We start from the raw sequence: 23943 nt of genomic DNA on the forward strand, positions 1-23943 counted from the left end.
CTTGTGCATGGTGGTGTGCCCCACCCTTTTTTAATTTCTCTTTGTAGGTTGGTTTTTTCATTCATGGTGATCCCATGGTTGGGAGGTGCCGATACTAGGGTTTTAGGGTCAAAATGGGTCTACCATGGCCTAAAACATACCAAACCACCTTGGATGGGGCCAATATTTGGCACACTTGTGCATGGTGGTGTGCCCCACCCTTTTTGGCTTGCTCTTTGTAGGTTGGTTTTTACATTCATGGTGATCCCATGGTTGGGAGGTGCCGATACTAGGGTTTTAGGGTCAAAATGGGTCTACCATGGCCTAAAACATATCAAACCACCTTGGATGGGGCCAATATTTGGCACACTTGTGCATGGTGGTGTGCCCCACCCTTTTTTAATTTCTCTTTGTAGGTTGGTTTTTTCATTCATGGTGATCCCATGGTTGGGAGGTGCCGATACTAGGGTTTTAGTGTCAAAATGGGTCTACCATGGCCTAAAACATACCAAACCACCTTGGATTGGGCCAATATTTGGCACACTTGTGCATGGTGGTGTGCCCCACCCTTTTTTAATTGCTCTTTGTAGGTTGGTTTTTTCATTCATGGTGATCCCATGGTTGGGAGGTGCCGATACTAGGGTTTTAGGGTCAAAATGGGTCTACCATGGCCTAAAACATACCAAACCACCTTGGGTGGGGCCAATATTTGGCACACTTGTGCATGGTGGTGTGCCCCACCCTTTTTTAATTTCTCTTTGTAGGTTGGTTTTTTCATTCATGGTGATCCCATGGTTGGGAGGTGCCGATACAAGGGTTTTAGTGTCAAAATGGGTCTACCATGGCCTAAAACATACCAAACCACCTTGGATTGGGCCAATATTTGGCACACTTGTGCATGGTGGTGTGCCCCACCCTTTTTTAATTTCTCTTTCTAGGTTGGTTTTTGCATTCATGGTGATCCCATGGTTGGGAGGTGCCGATACAAGGGTTTTAGGGTCAAAATGGGTCTACCATGGCCTAAAAAATATCAAACCACCTTGGGTGGGGCCAATATTTGGCACACTTGTGCATGGTGGTGTGCCCCACCCTTTTTGGCTTGGTGTTTGTAGGTTGGTTTTTGCATTCATGGTGATCCCATGGTTGGGAGGTGCCGATACTAGGGTTTTAGGGTCAAAATGGGTCTACCATGGCCTAAAACATACCCAACCACCTTGGATGGGGCCAATATTTGGCACACTTGTGCATGGTGGTGTGCCCCACCCTTTTTTAATTTCTCTTTGTAGGTTGGTTTTTTCATTCATGGTGATCCCATGGTTGGGAGGTGCCGATACTAGGGTTTTAGGGTCAAAATGGGTCTACCATGGCCTAAAACATACCAAACCACCTTGGATGGGGCCAATATTTGGCACACTTGTGCATGGTGGTGTGCCCCACCCTTTTTTAATTGCTCTTTGTAGGTTGGTTTTTGCATTCATGGTGATCCCATGGTTGGGAGGTGCCGATACTAGGGTTTTAGGGTCAAAATGGGTCTACCATGGCCTAAAAAATATCAAACCACCTTGGGTGGGGCCAATATTTGGCACACTTGTGCATGGTGGTGTGCCCCACCCTTTTTTAATTTCTCTTTGTAGGTTGGTTTTTTCATTCATGGTGATCCCATGGTTGGGAGGTGCCGATACAAGGGTTTTAGTGTCAAAATGGGTCTACCATGGCCTAAAACATACCAAACCACCTTGGATTGGGCCAATATTTGGCACACTTGTGCATGGTGGTGTGCCCCACCCTTTTTTAATTGCTCTTTGTAGGTTGGTTTTTTCATTCATGGTGATCCCATGGTTGGGAGGTGCCGATACAAGGGTTTTAGGGTCAAAATGGGTCTACCATGGCCTAAAAAATATCAAACCACCTTGGGTGGGGCCAATATTTGGCACACTTGTGCATGGTGGTGTGCCCCACCCTTTTTGGCTTGGTGTTTGTAGGTTGGTTTTTGCATTCATGGTGATCCCATGGTTGGGAGGTGCCGATACTAGGGTTTTAGGGTCAAAATGGGTCTACCATGGCCTAAAACATACCAAACCACCTTGGATGGGGCCAATATTTGGCACACTTGTGCATGGTGGTGTGCCCCACCCTTTTTTAATTTCTCTTTGTAGGTTGGTTTTTTCATTCATGGTGATCCCATGGTTGGGAGGTGCCGATACAAGGGTTTTAGTGTCAAAATGGGTCTACCATGGCCTAAAACATACCAAACCACCTTGGATGGGGCCAATATTTGGCACACTTGTGCATGGTGGTGTGCCCCACCCTTTTTTAATTTCTCTTTCTAGGTTGGTTTTTGCATTCATGGTGATCCCATGGTTGGGAGGTGCCGATACTAGGGTTTTAGGGTCAAAATGGGTCTACCATGGCCTAAAACATATCAAACCACCTTGGATGGGGCCAATATTTGGCACACTTGTGCATGGTGGTGTGCCCCACCCTTTTTTAATTGCTCTTTGTAGGTTGGTTTTTTCATTCATGGTGATCCCATGGTTGGGAGGTGCCGATACAAGGGTTTTAGTGTCAAATTGGGTCTACCATGGCCTAAAACATACCCAACCACCTTGGATGGGGCCAATATTTGGCACACTTGTGCATGGTGGTGTGCCCCACCCTTTTTAATTTCTCTTTGTAGGTTGGTTTTTTCATTCATGGTGATCCCATGGTTGGGAGGTGCCGATACTAGGGTTTTAGGGTCAAAATGGGTCTACCATGGCCTAAAAAATATCAAACCACCTTGGGTGGGGCCAATATTTGGCACACTTGTGCATGGTGGTGTGCCCCACCCTTTTTGGCTTGGTGTTTGTAGGTTGGTTTTTGCATTCATGGTGATCCCATGGTTGGGAGGTGCCGATACAAGGGTTTTAGTGTCAAAATGGGTCTACCATGGCCTAAAACATACCAAACCACCTTGGATGGGGCCAATATTTGGCACACTTGTGCATGGTGGTGTGCCCCACCCTTTTTTAATTTCTCTTTGTAGGTTGGTTTTTGCATTCATGGTGATCCCATGGTTGGGAGGTGCCGATACTAGGGTTTTAGGGTCAAAATGGGTCTACCATGGCCTAAAACATACCAAACCACCTTGGATGGGGCCAATATTTGGCACACTTGTGCATGGTGGTGTGCCCCACCCTTTTTTAATTGCTCTTTGTAGGTTGGTTTTTTCATTCATGGTGATCCCATGGTTGGGAGGTGCCGATACTAGGGTTTTAGGGTCAAAATGGGTCTACCATGGCCTAAAACATACCCAACCACCTTGGATAGGGCCAATATTTGGCACACTTGTGCATGGTGGTGTGCCCCACCCTTTTTTAATTTCTCTTTGTAGGTTGGTTTTTTCATTCATGGTGATCCCATGGTTGGGAGGTGCCGATACTAGGGTTTTAGGGTCAAAATGGGTCTACCATGGCCTAAAACATACCAAACCACCTTGGATGGGGCCAATATTTGGCACACTTGTGCATGGTGGTGTGCCCCACCCTTTTTTAATTTCTCTTTGTAGGTTGGTTTTTACATTCATGGTGATCCCATGGTTGGGAGGTGCCGATACTAGGGTTTTAGGGTCAAAATGGGTCTACCATGGCCTAAAACATATCAAACCACCTTGGATGGGGCCAATATTTGGCACACTTGTGCATGGTGGTGTGCCCCACCCTTTTTTAATTTCTCTTTGTAGGTTGGTTTTTTCATTCATGGTGATCCCATGGTTGGGAGGTGCCGATACTAGGGTTTTAGGGTCAAAATGGGTCTACCATGGCCTAAAACATACCAAACCACCTTGGATGGGGCCAATATTTGGCACACTTGTGCATGGTGGTGTGCCCCACCCTTTTTTAATTTCTCTTTGTAGGTTGGTTTTTACATTCATGGTGATCCCATGGTTGGGAGGTCTTAGATACTTGGGTTTTAGGGTCAAAATGGGTCTACCATGGCCTAAAACATACCAAACCACCTTGGATGGGGCCAATATTTGGCACACTTGTGCATGGTGGTGTGCCCCACCCTTTTTTAATTTCTCTTTGTAGGTTGGTTTTTTCATTCATGGTGATCCCATGGTTGGGAGGTGCCGATACAAGGGTTTTAGTGTCAAAATGGGTCTACCATGGCCTAAAACATACCAAACCACCTTGGATGGGGCCAATATTTGGCACACTTGTGCATGGTGGTGTGCCCCACCCTTTTTGGCTTGGTGTTTGTAGGTTGGTTTTTGCATTCATGGTGATCCCATGGTTGGGAGGTGCCGATACTAGGGTTTTAGGGTCAAAATGGGTCTACCATGGCCTAAAACATATCAAACCACCTTGGATGGGGCCAATATTTGGCACACTTGTGCATGTTGGTGTGCCCCACCCTTTTTTAATTGCTCTTTGTAGGTTGGTTTTTTCATTCATGGTGATCCCATGGTTGGGAGGTGCCGATACAAGGGTTTTAGTGTCAAAATGGGTCTACCATGGCCTAAAACATACCAAACCACCTTGGATGGGGCCAATATTTGGCACACTTGTGCATGGTGGTGTGCCCCACCCTTTTTGGCTTGGTGTTTGTAGGTTGGTTTTTGCATTCATGGTGATCCCATGGTTGGGAGGTGCCGATACTAGGGTTTTAGGGTCAAAATGGGTCTACCATGGCCTAAAACATATCAAACCACCTTGGATGGGGCCAATATTTGGCACACTTGTGCATGGTGGTGTGCCCCACCCTTTTTTAATTGCTCTTTGTAGGTTGGTTTTTTCATTCATGGTGATCCCATGGTTGGGAGGTGCCGATACTAGGGTTTTAGGGTCAAAATGGGTCAAAATGGTGATCCCATCCAAGGTAAAACATATTTTATTAATGTTGTCCATATTTACATATCAACATTGTTCATGATAAGTATAGACTATAATTTTGTTGTTTAATTTCGTTGGCCCAACATGGACCAACCAAAATGCAATATGCAACAATAATGAAAGTGAAAAATGTTATTAACAAAAGGCACAACCCGAAACGGCGGATGGAAACGCACCATTACGATCTTCACGCGCGCCACGATCTTATCGTGCATGGTTTGCGCATGGCATGTTCCGGAAATGACGGACGACGTGGTCGGCCTATAAAAAGGTGTTCGTGCTGCCGTCATTGAGATCGTGCAAACCCTAGCTACAGCCGCCGCCACCGCCACCGCCACCGCCACCGCGCGCGTTAGCCGCTCTCTCTATTCTTCTCGCCTCCTCCGTCTCCAAGGCTCTCATCCCCGCCACCGCCGCCATCTGCAAGGCACCCTCACCTGAGACCGCCGTACCCAGGAATCTTCTCCACGCCAGGCCCAACACCGTCACCTAGATCTCATCGGAGACAGACCAAGACGGTTCCAACACTGCCTCGTCAAGTAAGTACACATCAAGACCTTCCTATCTACATCGTATGAAGCAACTAAAATTTGTATAGTTTAGAGTCGCCGCTCCTCTAGAGTCGCCGCTCCTCTAGAGTCGCCCCTCCTCTAGAGTCGCCGTGTGTCTTCATATTTGCAGTTGTTAGAATAATTTTCTTAAGTGTTGAATCTGATTAGGACTTGGAGTTGTTGTGCTGGTTGTGTGCATGCATGTGCACACCTGTAGTCAATTCGTTTAGGTTAAGTAAAACTTTAAACCTAAACGACATGCCCGAATACGTCGGATCCAGTCGATCCTTTGTCAGCAGTTTTCCTATATATGCATCGCTCTTGTAGCATGAAAATAGCAAACACTGCAATTATCGGTTTTTAAGATGTAAATTTTATTGAGGGGTTTCATATATAGGCCGGGCAGATGTTTGCTCTCAATTTTTTTGTATAAAATTTCACCATGATTTGTCTGTTGAAAGCATATCATCTCACACATCGTATGTACAATTAATAATGTCATCCCACGCATCGTATGTAAAATCATGTTGTATTCAAGTCTCCCTCTTGCACATTTAATTTAGTTTTTTGTACGTGACATATTACTTTCGTAATATAGTGTTTTTCCTTGATAGAATGGACGAGCTTAGGGGTGAAGTTTGCTGCAACATCGAAAAATGGTGTAGGCTCATGGCCCGTCTTACCGTGGATCAACGTGCTAGACTAGCTCTAACTAATTTAAGAAGTATGATGATGATTCCTTCTGTGAAGATGCGTACAATATTGATCAGGTACACCTTCTCACATGTATATTACGTAATATTTCATCACATGTTCATATGTCATTTGTAATTCGTGGATTATTTTTGCATAGTACTTATTGATTCATCTTCATTTTTGTTCCAGGTTCATGCTTGATGTTTTTGACCCTGCCACTGGTACATTCGAAATAGGAGAGAACAATGGCGTGGTGTCTCTTGGTTTTGTTGATGTTGAGTGTCTCCTTGGTCTGGTTAATGAAGGATTTTCTGCTGGGGAAATACTTACCGAGGAAGGTGAAGACGTGAAGCATCGCATCCCACCACAGTTCATAAGCAAATCAACCGGTAACATCGTTATCGACGAATTAATTGACGACATCATTAAAAGTAAACTTGCCGATGATGACTTCCTGAGGAGGGTAGTGCTAGTGCTTCTGGGAACAGTACTTGCTCCTATGGCGACGAAGATTGTCCCACACAAGTTCTATGCACTAGTAGAAGATGTGAACCGAATCTCAAAAATCAATTGGAATGCATTCACTCTTAGGGTTCTGTTGGATAGCATTAGGCTGGTAAGAAAAGGTAGACAAATCCGTCAGTGGCCAAAAGGGAACTTAGGAATGTTGCAGGTATGTATGGTCTTATGTCGGAGTGTTGTGCATACTACATCTCACTGCATTTTTCACGTATAGATAATTAATTTACTCTCCTTTGTTTACATGCATGCAGTACTTGTACTGGGAAAAATGTCAGCCGCTAGAAGGCGACTGTGCATTTAATCCTAAACTGTCCATGCGCCCTCTAATGAGGAACTGGAATGAAGCAGCTGCCACGCGGAGAGACAATTTTGACTATGAGAATGGTCGAGGTCGTGGTAACGTGAAGGTACTAATTTCAGTGTTACGAATAGGCACACTTAATTTTGTAAATAATCAATTCAAAACTGTAGTACTTAACTCTTGCATTATATAACGTGCAGATTGATGAAAATATCACTGAAGAGTATCGGATGATGGAGCCGCTTGTGCCGGATCCCGTGGCTGCTCATCAGAATAACGCCAAGCCCGCGAGTGCTGTTCCAAAAAAGAAACCGGCTCCAAAACCCATTGATAACGGTCAGACGGAAATTCTGATAAATCGTTTAACGGGTTACCTAGATGCACAATTGCAGAAGATGTTGGCTACCATCCCTGCCTTATGTGCTCAGGTGAAACGCCTAATTGTTGTGTCATTTTCTTTTGTTATTGAAAATGCAATCGTTCATGAACTTATATATTTTTGTGTTGCAGAGAACATTGGAGATGTTTAATAAGGAAGGCGTGACTTACAAACCAGCAGCCGCACCGGTTTCCGGTAACATGGAGGACCAGGAAGATGTCAACTCTTTCCGGAACGGCCCTCGTGATAAAAAAGAGTTCATGTACAAGGAAGAGAGCGATTCAGCAGAGGTGGAGATTCTATTCGTATCATTGACATGAACCTGGCTGATGAAGTTGATAAATTGGAAAAAAATTAAAGGAGCCTGCTAAGAATGGTACTACCAAGAATGCAAATGATGCTATGCGCACACTCGACAAGGCTGGTGGACTGAATGGTACTCAAACAGAAAGCCATTTGGCGATGTTGGTAGCACCGGATAATCCGTTCATCATTGAAAATGCTGATCCGGTGACATCAGATTCAGAAATTGATCTCGACGCAGTAAGTATTAGCAAGTTCTTATGTAAATCAAAGGAAGATGAGTTGGCTGGGAAGAGGAAGCGAACAATTCCCAAAAAATTTCAATCTCCCTATGCTCTAGACAGACGCACCAAGCGTCAAGTCCGTGGTTCATCCACAAAAGGTAGTTTATTTGTCCCATTATTTTTAATATTCTCTATAAGAAATGTTGTATTTGCTAATCATTTTCATATGCATGCAGCTCTGAATTTCGATGATAAATCTGGAGCAGATAAAACTGCAAAACCGGATGCATCATGCGATTTGACGGCTGAACTTGTAGACGCAGCTATAGTCTTCCTCGAGATTGCATCTCGCTCAGACCAGCACAAAAAAAAGAATGTTTACCGGAGTGCCAGGGGCGATGAAGTTAACGCTGAGCGGCTACGTGTTGTTCTCGACGAAAAATGGTTGTCCGATGATGTAAGTGTGTAGAACACATCTATTCCATACATTTAATATTTACATGTATGTTATTAACATATAATGTCATTATGTTATTCGCAGGTCATTGATGGTTACATTGGGCATTTGAACCTCCGTGTTGGGGATGATCGCTTCTTGTGTCCAGCATGGAGATCAAAATATCTAGTAGACCGGGCAATTGCCGGAGACAAACCCAAAGAATCCAGCAAGAACATGGATAGCGCGATGGTAAGATCTGGCGCGGTTGGTAGAGTGTTGACGGAATACACCGTCCGTGACAAGGTACGTAATATATGATTGTTATAAAATATTGTAGTACTCTGCTAATAAACTTGCCGAATGACATCTCATTTTTTTCATATGTTCTAATTTTTTGCAGGTTTATTTTCCACTCAACATTGGCAATACACACTGGACGACCGTTGTCATGCACACACCGAAGCAAGAATTCCAAGTTCTCGACTCGCTTTATCCTCTAGAGTTTACGTTGGAGACTGTTGAGGCACTTGTAAGTGAAAAACAAATTGTCCACATTACTTCTAACACACTGAATTGCGCAAATTAGCATAACTGTTATCTCTCTACAGCGGCGCCAAATTGCAGATGACATGCAAGTGGCCAACGAAGTCACGAGTGGAAATCATCCCGACGTTTCAAAGTGGCCGATATTAGAGTACGACATGCCGCAGCAACATGACGGGTGAGTTAATGTTACACCAATTTAAGTTTATGATCAATACATGAGAGGATTAACGTTATCGAGATTTTGCATTTACAACAGGAACTCTTGTGGATTGTTTGTGATGGAATGCATGGAGCATTGGGATGGGGACCGGATGACTGCAGAGATTTCACAGGTTTGTTAAAAATCGTCTGTATGTACACCCTTGGATTAACAAAAATGTGTTACATCTAACCCATATTTCGTAATATTGTTTAGATCAAAATTAATGGAAGGCGAAGACGAATTGTCGCTGAAATGATGTTATCACCTTCGAACACGTTAGAGATGGTGAAAGAGAGAATTCGGTCCGTCGCTTCCAGGGATCAACAAGAAGACATAGAAAATGGTAGATAAAAGTTTGAGTGGTTAGGTTTTAGTCCCGAAGAAGGTTTCCTGACCATGAATAGCTTTTTTCCTTCTATCAACTATGTTATGTTGTCAAGTGACCATGAATACTTTTTTCGTTTTGTTCAAGACATATGGCTATCCTATTATTTTGTTTGCTTAATCATATATTCTTGTTTCTTGTTTTATTGAGGTGCACATACAGACACACACGTACATATTTTTTGATCATGATTTCTTGATGATTTTTCAGTTGCACACAAACACTGAAAGTAACATTTAAGCTACATACACAAACACAGTGTACCAAGTCGGTATCATTTTCGTTGTGCGATTTTTTCAGGTGTAGACACACGCTTTGCATTTGTAAAGAATCATACACCAACATAGTAGCCTTTTTTCAGCTACACACTCACACACACTAGAATTTTTCACGTACACACATCAATTTCGTTGAAGATTTTTTCAGGTGCACACACACACTTTGCATTTAGTCAAGTAGTTCAACCCATTTACAAAACCGTAGTATCAACATACACACTTCACAGAACATAGATCTATCTAGGGTGTGTTTGGGGCAGCACCACTCCAATCTATCTTCGGCTTCTTCTCCTCTGGCCACTCGTCCCAGTGGCCCCCACGAAAACGAGGAGGGCTTGTTTGATAACACATGGGAAAACTCCAGGACGCGGCAGTCCAATATTCATGCCCATCAGTGATGCGAGTGTGTGTCCACGCTTCATCCCCACTTGGGCGCTTGGTGCCAGCCAATTCTTTTCCTTTGCTGCTGCTCGATGAAGAAGCCTTTGTGCCGCCCGTTGAACTGGGTTGCAATGCAGTTGGTGTTGCTTGCGGAGGTAGCCGGTGGCGCTGTCCATAGTTGCATTGACGGATTATATGGTACAGTTTGTACGCCACAAACCCATCTCTGGCTGCATACTCCAGATTAATTTCATCGAGGGGATTCTTCTCCCAGAACTTGTGCTGGACAGATGGGAATTCTTTCTTCATTCCTTTGTAGCTCATATCGATGAGTGCGGCTGCCATGTCAGCCATCCCAGTCCTGTCGCGTTCAAGCTGGAACAAGTCCTGCAGATCGATGTGGTACTCAATTGGTATCTCAATATTCCAACTTCGCTGCATTGCTATTGTCATTTCTGATATCGACGCTAGCAAAGTGGACACCACTGCGTAGGAAATCCATGAGTTTGGGACACCACGGTTGGCTACTGCTCCACCATAAAAATGGAAAAGATTAACTGGTAAAATATTGTTGGGAAAAAATGCTGAAATTGAGTTGTGAAATGCAATGAAATTATGTGATAATATTTCATTCCTACGTGTCATTTAACATTTTTTGTCTGAACTTGAATGGAAGTACATATCATGGTTCATATCAGTACATTCAAATGGATTTAGAAGTTCAGATTTTATCCTTAAAGATGAATGAGTACCAGTACTATGTTTGTGAGGGGGATTTACCATAACTACAGGCACATGAGTAACTAAATAACAACTAAGTAACCACATCAAAAATATCAAATCACAGAAATGAACTAGCATGAAGCATCAAATCAAGATGATAGAGGTTATGTAAAACCGGGTTTCATATTTCAAGTTTGCAAGAGCCACTGTAAAAATCAAATATACATACCTTGACCATTGGTAGACCAATACGTGTTCTTTCATCGCCAGTTGGACGACGGCGATCCGATAGTCACCTTTGTACTCCGGGTCGCAGTACTCGAAGTCCAGGCCCATGAACTTGTATTCATCCTTGCTCAACCACTGCTCGTACATGTCCACAATCTCGGCTGCTTTATGGTTGTCGTCGGTGTAGACAACCTCAATCTCAGTTTGATGTGCGACAATCTTCCGGATTTCAGTTTTGTGACTGGTAACCTCCCATTCCTGATCCGTGTCATCGCTTCCGATTGCTAACCTCCCTTTTCTGATCCATGTCAGTGCTGTGATTGCTGAACTCTCTTTCCTGATCCATTTCGAGAGGTAGACGAAGAGGGCAGTGTGGAGAAAGGAGGAGAAAGAAGGGGAGGGAAGATGAATCGGTGGGAAATGCACTGCAGAATAAATGGCAAATGAGGAGGAGAAAGAAGGGGAGGGAAGATGACTCGGTGTGAACTGCCCTGCACAAAAAATGGCAACTGCCCAGCCGAAATTAAATCACGTAATGTGGGAACACACCGAAATGGGCTACCTTTTTACGCGGGCCCTGCACAATATGGCCTAGATTTGGTGCATGATGACGCCACTTTTTATGCAGTGCTTATGTGATCGATTAATAGGAAACACCACTATTTCATGACAATAAAACATGCGTAAATCATTATTGAAACATAATATGCAGCACACACTAATGTCATGACAATAAAACATGCGTTAACAATTAATCAAACATAATATGTAGCACACACTAATGTCCATGTTTCATGACACAGTTGTCATGTGTAAGCATTTAAAATACGTGGTGATTTCATAGTTGATCAACTAGGAGCTTCAGACCACCCTCCTTGCTACCACGAAACCAGAATATGTAGATGTCACCAACTTGCATCTTATTTTGCTTCACAACATCCATCCAATTTGAGGTAATCATGGCAGTTTTCCCTACTTTGCTCAAGACCATCCTAACTTTAGCAACTTTTCTATTCCTGGAAAAGACTTGAATTTCGGATGGTAATTTCAGATTCTTCACAATGTACTCCATGGTGTAGGCCTTTGAGAAGTACTGCAAAAGGAGTCAATGAGCAATCATTTGTTAGCAAAAAATTTTGACATACGCTTGGACAGTAATGATGGCTTATGATTTATTCAAAAATTGATTACCATTTTGGCTTTGCCCTTGATGATGATTGAATTTTTTATGGTGAAGACATAGAGGGGTCTACTTGGGTTGTGCTTAGAAACTACACGCTTCAGTCTAGCAAGTTGTTCATCATCCATCTCCACCAGATTGGCAAACACACAGAAGGAGTCAAAATCTGCATTCCCCATAATTCCTGGACCTGAATGCATAATTTTGGATATTAATGAACAATAATATATGTACTGAAACATTTTTGTTGGAAGGATCATTCTTACCTCTCATAGTAATTCTTTTCTGCGCATCCCCAGGAGCAACAACTTCAGGTACGTGAGCGTCCATGTTCACCTTCATACCATTACGAGTGATCAAACATAGTTATAAAAAATGCATTTAATGTAACATTCATGATGATCTATGACATATGTTACATGACAACTTCAATAGTATGACCTCAAAATGTACAAGATTCAATCTTTTAGTACTGCATGTTACTGTAGCAGATCTAGGTGTTGTCGACAAATAGATGAGAATCTGATTGCAGTTACTGTAGCAGATCTAGGTGTTGTCGACAAATAGATGAGAAACTGATTGCAGTTACTGTAGCTAATGTAGGTGTTGTCGACAAATAGATGACAAAAATGAATGCATATTAGGCCCGGGACATCAGATGAAAAACAGATCTAACATGGCGCATGTACTGGGCAATAATTGCTGCAGCTAATGTATGAGATCTATGTGTTGTCGACAATTTGATCAATTGTCAGAAACAACCGCACGGAGAATAGAGGGGAGATAGATGAGCAACAGAGGGGAGATAGATGATCTAGTTCCGGACGGATATGCATAGGGTTTTATCATACCTCTCACCGACGACAGCTCCACAATGGTACGCAGGGTTCTGAGGCGGCGACGGCAAAAAAATGGGAATAATTTATCAGGCAATCCCACGATTAGGGTATAAGAAAGCGTTGAGCTTGTATATAGGTGCGGGATGGGCCGTCAGGCCATTATTTTTTAGCTTTTCAATTTGGGTAATACTGGGCCACCGGAACTATTAAGTTATCCTAATGCGGCCCGACTGACTCAACTCATTTATATTTTTATTCTGTAATGTTGTATTACAACTATGCACATTACAGTGCAGACATAGCTACTGTGGAGAGGAGGGCAACCAAGGCGACGCAAAGTGCTCAAAGATGCAACCACCAGCATTCCGAAGCCATCAGCAATTTTCTCGGCACAATTATGCAGATGACAAGTTGCACCAGATGATGCATATGGATGTAACATGCAACCACCATCATTCCAAAGGCAAGACATAGCTAAGCATCAGCACACCAATACATACATTATACTTAATTACATAACTTAGTTCCACACATATTCACAAAATAAGACCATCAATATAATAGATGGTCACACTAGGTAAATAACTTAGTTATTTACAAAACTAACTTTGTTCAACACTCATTACTGACATAGTTCAACGCCATAAAGCAAAAGCAACAACATCACATCAGTCCACAACATCTAGGCATCATCCTCGACAGAGAGCACCACCAGCAGTCCATAATGCTGTACCCTAATCTGCCTAGAGGTGCCAGAGATGGCTAGCTCCTCGGCATGCTGCCTCAGATGATCAAGCTTGCCACCCTTCGGCTTCGACCTGTGCCATGGACAGAAGTACTTCCCACGCTTCTTGAAAGGCAGGTCCCCATTATGCAGCTTCTCCAGGAGCTTCCTTTTGAATGACCCCATGTTCCTGCTGTCAACCGACTCCGCAGAATCCTGTGAGTCATACTAGACAAGAACAATGTGTACAAATTACAATTACAGATGCAAACCAAACAAAATGAAATAGATGGAAGGGTACACAACTAAATATATTGCTCACCTCCGCCGAGCCATCGAGATTCCTCCAAGTCCTGGTATGGACCATCCACAGCACCACCACCTCCTCCTGGTTTGCAGCATCGCATCGGCAGGTTCTTCCTCCTCCTGGTTTGGTGGAGGCACAGGTTCCACCACCTCCTCCTGGTTTGCTGCATCTGCGCAGAGGTTCTTCCTCATGCTGGTTTGGAGGAGGCACAGGTTCCACCACCTCCTCCTGGTTTGCCGCATCAGCGATAACAGGTTCTTCCTCATGCTGGTTTGGAGGAGGCACAGGTTCCACGTCCTCCCGCTTCCTCTTCCTAGACCCTTCGCCAACCTACATACCAAAAAGATAAATCCACACATTAATCCCCTCAAGGAAAAAGTCATCAAAATAGTTTGCATACCAAAAAATCAAAAAGGAAACAATAATCCATATCATATTTAACATTCTTTCATTGTATCATCTTATGTATACTCCTAACTCCTAAGTCCTTATTATTAATTACAAACAAGTAATGGTAATCATGTCATACAGAAATGCTTTATTTATTATTCTGTAATAGAAATGATTTTGATCAACATTTATAAGTTGCTGTATTTTCCTACGGCGCAGTAAATAAATTTGATAATAAAGTACCGAAACATGGAATTTATAAGCTAGGTTATGTGGACCATATCATGCAATTAGTAGTACCTATTGCAAAAGTAAAATACTTAAAAGGGTTAGACCTAGTGTAAAAACTAAGAATCACTATCATGATTTGAGATTCTAACTTGTGTTATGCATTTGTAATCAGGCATAGTTCATTTACATCAACTACTCCCTCTGATTTGTACAATAGAGATCCTTGTGCAACTATCCAGCACATGAACAAAATGAACAAACATCACGGCACAGCATAGAACATTAGTTAAGCTCCATAGTTGCTACCGTGATAACGTCAGAGTAAACCCCGAGCATAACCTACCCAGTATCAACATTATCAGAGACACTAAGTAAGATGTTGTTTTGATAAGTTAGACTTGTAGACCCGTTAATCCACAGGAAAAAAAGGGGCAGAACGAGCGATTACCTCCATATGCAAGTCCGGCTTCACCTCCGAGACGTCGCCGGACGCCGGCGCAGCGAGCAGATCCGGCACGGCCTTCTCCGCCAAGGACGACGAATCCTCCTCCGCAGATTCCTCCGCGTCCAGATCCGCCCGTGCCGCGACCACCGGGCCGACGACGACCGACCCGATGACAGAGGCATCGACGACGGTGGACCTCGCAGCGACCGCCGTAATGCTGGACTCTCCACCACCGCCTTCGCCTCCAACCGCCTCCGCCGATGCAGCATCATCGACGGCCGCCAAGTTCTCCAGATCGTCCGCGCCAACTGCTACTCCCGCAGCTTCCATCGCCGCCGAATCGACTGGATCGGCGATGCGAAAACCTAAACTACCGGCGGAGCGAGGTAGATGGAGAGGGAGAGGGGTTTTTTGGCGGAGAGATTCTCGGAGAGGTGGGGAACGGGGGGAAATGGCCGCAGATGTGGGAGACGAAGCTTTTATATGCGCGGACGCCTCAGGTCCCTCGCCAGGTAGCTTTACACGTCACCATAGCCTCCTCTCCCTTGCCACGTTGCTCTACAAGTCATCGGTTTAGGAGTTTTTTTTTTTTTTTTTTTTTTTGAGAAACACAGTACAAACGCAGACGCTCATATACACGCACATACACTCACCCCTATGAACGCACACACGCACACCCTACCCCTATGAGCACCTCCGGAAGACTGAGCCGGCGGATATGTTTGCCAAACATTACTTCAAATACACGATTAATATTTGTATTAGATTAGTATCATTATAAAGTGTATTTTCAATGTGAATCCAACGATACTATATACATATATTATAATCAAGATTTTGTTACTCAAATTTTAGGGGAAAAGTTTGTATTGGCGCGTGCACCTTATCCCTAGTATCGGCACCTCCCAACCATGGGATCACCATGAATGCAAAAACCAACCTAGAAAGAGAAATTAAAAAAGGGTGGGGCACAGCACCATGCACAAGTGTGCCAAATATTGGCCCCATCCAAGGTGGTTGGGTATGTTTTAGGCCATGGTAGACCCATTTTGACCCTAAAACCCTAGTATCGGCACCTCCCAACCATGGTATCACCATGAATGCAAAAACCAACCTAGAAAGAGAAATTTAAAAAGGGTGGGGCACACCACCATGCACAAGTGTGCCAAATATTGGCCCCATCCAAGGTGGTTGGGTATGTTTTAGGCCATGGTAGACCCATTTTGACCCTAAAACCCTAGTATCTAAGACCTCCCAACCATGGTATCACCATGAATGCAAAAACCAACCTAGAAAGAGAAATTAAAAAAGGGTGGGGCACACCACCATGCACAAGTGTGCCAAATATTGGCCCCATCCAAGGTGGTTGGGTATGTTTTAGGCCATGGTAGACCCATTTTGACCCTAAAACCCTAGTATCGGCACCTCCCAACCATGGGATCACCATGAATGCAAAAACCAACCTAGAAAGAGAAAGCCAAAAAGGGTGGGGCACACCACCATGCACAAGTGTGCCAAATATTGGCCCCATCCAAGGTGGTTGGGTATGTTTTAGGCCATGGTAGACCCATTTTGACCCTAAAACCCTAGTATCGGCACCTCCCAACCATGGGATCACCATGAATGCAAAAACCAACCTAGAAAGAGCAATTAAAAAGGGTGGGGCACAGCACCATGCACAAGTGTGCCAAATATTGGCCCCATCCAAGGTGGTTGGGTATGTTTTAGGCCATGGTAGACCCATTTTGACCCTAAAACCCTAGTATCGGCACCTCCCAACCATGGTATCACCATGAATGCAAAAACCAACCTAGAAAGAGAAATTTAAAAAGGGTGGGGCACACCACCATGCACAAGTGTGCCAAATATTGGCCCCATCCAAGGTGGTTGGGTATGTTTTAGGCCATGGTAGACCCATTTTGACCCTAAAACCCTAGTATCGGCACCTCCCAACCATGGTATCACCATGAATGCAAAAACCAACCTAGAAAGAGAAATTAAAAAGGGTGGGGCACACCACCATGCACAAGTGTGCCAAATATTGGCCCCATCCAAGGTGGTTGGGTATGTTTTAGGCCATGGTAGACCCATTTTGACCCTAAAACCCTAGTATCGGCACCTCCCAACCATGGGATCACCATGAATGCAAAAACCAACCTAGAAAGAGAAAGCCAAAAAGGGTGGGGCACACCACCATGCACAAGTGTGCCAAATATTGGCCCCATCCAAGGTGGTTGGGTATGTTTTAGGCCATGGTAGACCCATTTTGACCCTAAAACCCTAGTATCGGCACCTCCCAACCATGGTATCACCATGAATGCAAAAACCAACCTAGAAAGAGAAATTAAAAAGGGTGGGGCACACCACCATGCACAAGTGTGCCAAATATTGGCCCCATCCAAGGTGGTTGGGTATGTTTTAGGCCATGGTAGACCCATTTTGACCCTAAAACCCTAGTATCGGCACCTCCCAACCATGGTATCACCATGAATGCAAAAACCAACCTAGAAAGAGAAATTAAAAAAGGGTGGGGCACACCACCATGCACAAGTGTGCCAAATATTGGCCCCATCCAAGGTGGTTGGGTATGTTTTAGGCCATGGTAGACCCATTTTGACCCTAAAACCCTAGTATCGGCACCTCCCAACCATGGTATCACCATGAATGCAAAAACCAACCTAGAAAGAGAAATTTAAAAAGGGTGGGGCACACCACCATGCACAAGTGTGCCAAATATTGGCCCCATCCAAGGTGGTTGGGTATGTTTTAGGCCATGGTAGACCCATTTTGACCCTAAAACCCTAGTATCGGCACCTCCCAACCATGGTATCACCATGAATGCAAAAACCAACCTAGAAAGAGAAATTTAAAAGGGTGGGGCACACCACCATGCACAAGTGTGCCAAATATTGGCCCCATCCAAGGTGGTTGGGTATGTTTTAGGCCATGGTAGACCCATTTTGACCCTAAAACCCTAGTATCGGCACCTCCCAACCATGGGATCACCATGAATGCAAAAACCAACCTAGAAAGAGAAAGCCAAAAAGGGTGGGGCACACCACCATGCACAAGTGTGCCAAATATTGGCCCCATCCAAGGTGGTTGGGTATGTTTTAGGCCATGGTAGACCCATTTTGACCCTAAAACCCTAGTATCGGCACCTCCCAACCATGGTATCACCATGAATGCAAAAACCAACCTAGAAAGAGAAAGCCAAAAAGGGTGGGGCACACCACCATGCACAAGTGTGCCAAATATTGGCCCCATCCAAGGTGGTTGGGTATGTTTTAGGCCATGGTAGACCCATTTTGACCCTAAAACCCTAGTATCGGCACCTCCCAACCATGGTATCACCATGAATGCAAAAACCAACCTAGAAAGAGAAATTAAAAAAGGGTGGGGCACACCACCATGCACAAGTGTGCCAAATATTGGCCCCATCCAAGGTGGTTGGGTATGTTTTAGGCCATGGTAGACCCATTTTGACCCTAAAACCCTAGTATCGGCACCTCCCAACCATGGGATCACCATGAATGCAAAAACCAACCTACAAAGAGAAATTAAAAAAGGGTGGGGCACACTAGCATGCACAAGTGTGCCAAATATTGGCCCCATCCAAGGTGGTTGGGTATGTTTTATTCCATGGTAGACCCATTTTGACCCTAAAACCCTTGTATCGGCACCTCCCAACCATGGAGCATCCACTAGGTCTTCCAAAATATCTAAAAATGAAAAATATCTTCACATTCCATGATTGTTTGTGTTACATACCATGTCTACAAAATTTGAGGTGATTTGGAGGAGGTCGAAAAAATCACTTGCTTAAAAAATGGGGATAAAGTTATACCAAACGGTCCGTCGTAGAGCAAGTGAATTTTTCGACCATCTCTAAATCACCTCAAAATTTTTTTATAGGCTCCCATGTATGTAATATCAATTATTAATAAAAAACATTTAAAAATTAAGTTTACAAGAATATTGTGGGGTACACCATGGTTAGTTGCACCCAGACACCCGAAACATGCATTTTTTGGGTAAATCAGGTAGATGGGCATGCTAGGGTGAGGCCACACTTGCACATGCCTGCACCATTCACTCTACAAGAATATTGGCCCCATCCAAGGTGTTTGAATCTATTTTAGTGCAAGTTAGACTCATATTCACCATAAAACCCTTTTCGCCACATCCTAATTCAAAAATATTCATAATGATAAAAATATCATCACATTCCATGTTTATTTCTGTTACATACCATGTGTGAAAATTTTGAGGACATTTGGAGGAGGTCGAAAAATAGGTTGCTTCAAAAAATGGGGCTAAAGTTCCGAGCGGATATGCATAGTAGCCTTTTTTCAGCTACAAACTCACACACAGTAGCATTTTTCAGGTACAAACAAAAACACACTTCCATTTCATCTGAAACCACATTTAATTTTTCATCCACACACCGAAACACACTTGCATGATATTTTGACATGACCACATCATTGGAAATAATTTTTTCATCTTGACATTTCCAATTACACACCTGACTAATTTGAATATGTTGCAAATAAAACAACTACTTGAAATGCTTGCATATTATTCCTACTACTAACCCAAACATTGCAACACACATTGTTGCTAGAAAGCAAATAATATTGTCCTTAGACTTCAACACTTTTCTCTGCATTTTCAATTGTATCTTCAAGGTTTTTTCTTTGTCTTCATTTTCGTTCTGCACCTTGTTGATCTTCTCGGATAGTTGCCCTATCACATATCTTTCTCTTCCTTTCCATTCACTGTCAACCCACTCTACATACGCGCATGTATGTATTCCCTGAAAGAAAACATATCATATGAAAACATAGCATATAAATAAAGTTCAAACATGAAATTATATGGTTTGAAAGTATACCTCATATGGACAACCCAAAAACCGTCTTCCAGTGTCGTAACCGTCGTTGCAAACACGGCGAAAGGTGGGAACACCGAGTGGCCACACCTGTTCTTTGTGTTCTTCTCAATACCGTAGTACAATGGATCAAACTCGTACTGCGGCAAAACATCAACAAACTGAACCATGCCTTCGTCATCATCCTATATTTCATCATATCAGATTATGAGTTATGGAAGAATTCTTTTATAAAACAGCAAATAATCAGGTACTAACCGGCTCAACTAGGGTATGTGCTGCCGCAGTCTTCATCTTCCCTCTGTTGTAATGCACAACAGATGTAAGCTTCGCCCATCCGTGGTCGCCGTCCATCGGATCCGCTCTATCCGATGAGTTCACGATCGCGTGCAGCCGCCGATCACCCCCGCGGCGAGACATAGGCAACACAGACGAACCCTAACAGCGAGTTAGGGAACACTTTGTTAAATAGAAACGGCCCATCGAGTTAGGCTTTATATTTAATTGGGCCGCCAACTCTATCGGCCCAAGACATGCTATACCCACCACGTAAAGCTCAACATCCACGCATGCAAAAAAAATTGTTGGTTTATTATTTTAACATCATTTACGAAAGATAATTCTTTGTGTTATCACAAATTTGTAATGGAATCGAAAATATTACGATTTATTGTGAAACATTATAGGAAAGAATAAAACTATAGTACAGAGAACCAACATGAAAGCAAACAATAATATAGAAAAAATTGAAGAAAAAAACAGGATACATAAAAGAGAAGCCACCGAGTAGAAATCAGCTTTACAAGAATTGAGTTAATTGACTCATAAAAAGAGAACATAGTTCAGTACAAATCACTCATAAAAACATAATAAACACAGTAATCCTTCCATGATTATTGAAGTTCAGCAAAAGAACATACAATTTCACATAAAAAGAGAGAGGTAGTTCAAATAGTCGCGACGATTACATAGATTAGCACAAAAGACACCAGAGTGAACATATCCACCACTTTACAAACAGTAGGTTCGAGTAGTGTAGTAGGTTCATCGTCTGAAACTTAAACCCCTACATCTTACTGGAAATATATAACAAAGTACGTGAAGTAATCAGTCGATCACCGCTCCTCCTCGATCACATCCTCGATCACATCAACAGACATAAAAAGCATGCCCTCCATCTTAAAGAACAAACACAGGACTAACAGGCCAGCCACCAAGTTATTCTTAACACAGAAGTCAATCCAACCCGACTTAAACCTGATTCTGCCATCAACGGATGTGTAGTAGACAGCATGGCTGTCATCATCATCCTCACCCCTCAGAAAGTAGATATCACCACTACGACGAACGTCAAGAACAGATACAATAGTCTTCGGGATACGCTGTGATAGAATCAAAAAAAAAAACCACATCAAAAAGACAATCATTCAAAAATGAACAGAAAAAAACATATATCAAGGAAATTACCAGTGCATTGGAAGCAACATCATATGTAGATAGGCGATGTACAAAAACACCGCCAAGGCCCAGACCACGGTCGTAAACACGGCTGTTGATATTGATGATCTCAGAATTTTTAAGTTCAACAGTTTTTGAGATAAAGATGGATTTAGCATCTCCTTCAAAATAAAAAACTTCTGCAGGAAAAAACAATGAGAGAAAAATCCATGATAAAAAGAGCAGTTTGTTAAACACAAACAACAGATGAACAAAAAAGTGACAGCAAATTACCTTTGAATAATTCCTTGGAGTAATCTTCAATGTCTAGTGCAGTAACAAACACATTTTCTTCTTCCTCTATGATATCAAATCTTATCTTCTCATTCAGATGCATATCATAATCAGTGAGGAATTTCTTGTAGTCAGGACCAAAAATACGAGTCTTCTTGTCCATCTTGTCCAGCAGAAAACTCAGAACACCCTGTCCCTGAGACTCAACAGTCAAGGCATTACCAAAAGAGACTTGTTTATATACTTCCTAACATAGCAAGGGATGTTCTGCAACAAAGTTCACATTAGTAATCTTCCAAACCTATTTTCCGTGCATAGAATATTTAGCTGCATGGCAAATTAAGATTGTGGATGCTAAATAAAAATGCAAATCTGCTGGTTGTGTGAAGTGATCTCATTTCACATTGTCTACAGTACTGTCTACAAGCTAACACCACAATTTCCAGCAAAGAATGAAGCTAGCAAACCTAAAAAAGCCAACCACCAAAAATTTCTTTATTCAAATATATGTGCTATATTACAAAACAATCAGTTCTTCCATCCACCAAAATGATATCGATGTATAACAACAACAGTCACACACTTGTGATGTTTGTTCAATCTGAAAAATAAATGGGGAATTGATTCTAAATACACCAGTAACACAACAAGCATATCAAAATAACTTACAGAGTATTCTTCAAAGTTTGTACGCATAGAAATGCAGAAGAACTCTGGTTCCTTCAGCTTCATGTGGCAACCACCATCAGGGTTTCCACAGATTGGACACTTCATGTAATATATGAATACAAAATTATTATAAATGATACAAATGGGCATATCTAAATTCATACAAGAAACCATATTCAACAAATGAACAACACTCTTGAGTACACTGGAAAAAAATGAAATATCATAATTTCTCTGCATACCAAAAAGAGGTGAACAACATCTGAATGCTTACTTTACTACATTGTTCATATTGTTACTCAAATAAATCCTAAACCATTATGAAGTGCAAAAAATATAAATTAGACTCAAACCCTAAAGTAACAATCTAATTAAGAATTCATGCAGACCATAATTACTAGAAAGAAATGCAGACCACAATTTAAAATGGTTATAAGTGATGCTATAAAAAAATATTAAAACATACATAATCCCATTATGAGTAAGAGGAAAAGTAAGAGGATAAGTTTTACGATTTTTCTCATCTTAAACACACATGCTGCATACAGAGAACAGCTCCATTAGGACCCAAAGATAAATAATAGGGATAGAAAAGTAGGGGAAAGTAATACAAAGACAAAGACAAAAAAACAAGTACGAGAAAAGGACCACACCAGTAGGACCGCACAGCACGTGCACATACAAAAAGAAGGACTTCCAGATCTGGGTGGTGGATAGAAAAGGAAAGAAAAAAGAGGGCTTCCTCTGACAAGGAATTGATGAAAAGCGTCACAGTCACTAGATCGAGTACTAAAACCGTCCGATCTGCTTGGATTTACCTTGTTCCCTCCTCTGCAACAGCCGGTTCAGACGGCCACCTCCAGAAGCTCCGACGTTGACCAGGAGAGGAGAAGAACAGTCGACACTAGTGGATGGAGAAGAACCGACCGGTCCAGGAATGGGAGGCTTGAAGCAGACTTAAATATGAACGGCCCAACAAAATGAAAGACAAGGCCCGCCGGTAAAAAAGCCCAGTAAACACGCAGTCACAAAAAAACCCAACCCAAAAGCCTGTCCCCGGAGCCCAACCCACGAGATAATGATGAAACATTTGCTGAATTTTTGTTTATTTGTCATTTCTGTTTTATTTACTGAATAATGGCTAAACCTTCAAAATATTTCAAAAACTTCACCTGGCCACGTTAACTGTTTACGTGCATAATTAATTAGTAGTGCTGATTGTAGTTACATGTAGACCTGAAAAGGTATTGATTTTATCACAGTGTACAGATATGCATGCTCACTACTTAGGCCACTATTAAATGCAACTTAACATGGAAAAATCTTCGTGTACAAGCTATAAGAGTTGCCATTCAACATAAGATGATGCATGAGTCCACTGCTGATGCCGCCAGTACATATATAATGGTAACAGTTCTTGTACTACCTGCATTGGAAATTACATGCTAATTATAAAATGCTACTTTTGTTGAATTATGTAAGTAGGACAGCTTATAGGCACTCACTTGTTGTTAAGTTTGCA

At 42.6% G+C, this 23943-nt stretch overlaps 1 protein-coding gene across 1 annotated transcript; it reads left to right on the top strand.

Moving 5' to 3' along the window:
• Positions 1 to 6073: 6073 nt before the first annotated feature.
• Positions 6074 to 9707, top strand: LOC127340626 (uncharacterized). Its single transcript, XM_071824943.1, has 12 exons — positions 6074 to 6174; positions 6290 to 6773; positions 6874 to 7029; positions 7124 to 7351; positions 7434 to 7607; positions 7663 to 7987; positions 8066 to 8286; positions 8371 to 8571; positions 8669 to 8797; positions 8877 to 8989; positions 9071 to 9146; positions 9702 to 9707. Exons 1-12 carry the CDS (start codon positions 6074 to 6076, stop codon positions 9705 to 9707), a joined length of 2214 nt encoding a protein of 737 aa, XP_071681044.1.
• The last annotated feature ends 14236 nt before the right edge of the window (positions 9708 to 23943 follow it).

This window comes from Lolium perenne, chromosome 1 (genome assembly GCF_019359855.2).
Source record: "Lolium perenne isolate Kyuss_39 chromosome 1, Kyuss_2.0, whole genome shotgun sequence".
Lineage (NCBI taxonomy): Eukaryota > Viridiplantae > Streptophyta > Magnoliopsida > Poales > Poaceae > Lolium > Lolium perenne.

Bases quoted from the DNA above. Each gene is read 5' to 3' on its own strand.
- LOC127340626 (XM_071824943.1), top strand. From the start codon at position 6,074: ATGGCCCGTCTTACCGTGGATCAACGTGCTAGACTAGCTCTAACTAAT. The intron at 7,030-7,123 runs GTACTAATTTCA...TATAACGTGCAG, and splicing joins GAGGTCGTGGTAACGTGAAG to ATTGATGAAAATATCACTGA. The intron at 8,572-8,668 runs GTACGTAATATA...AATTTTTTGCAG, and splicing joins AATACACCGTCCGTGACAAG to GTTTATTTTCCACTCAACAT.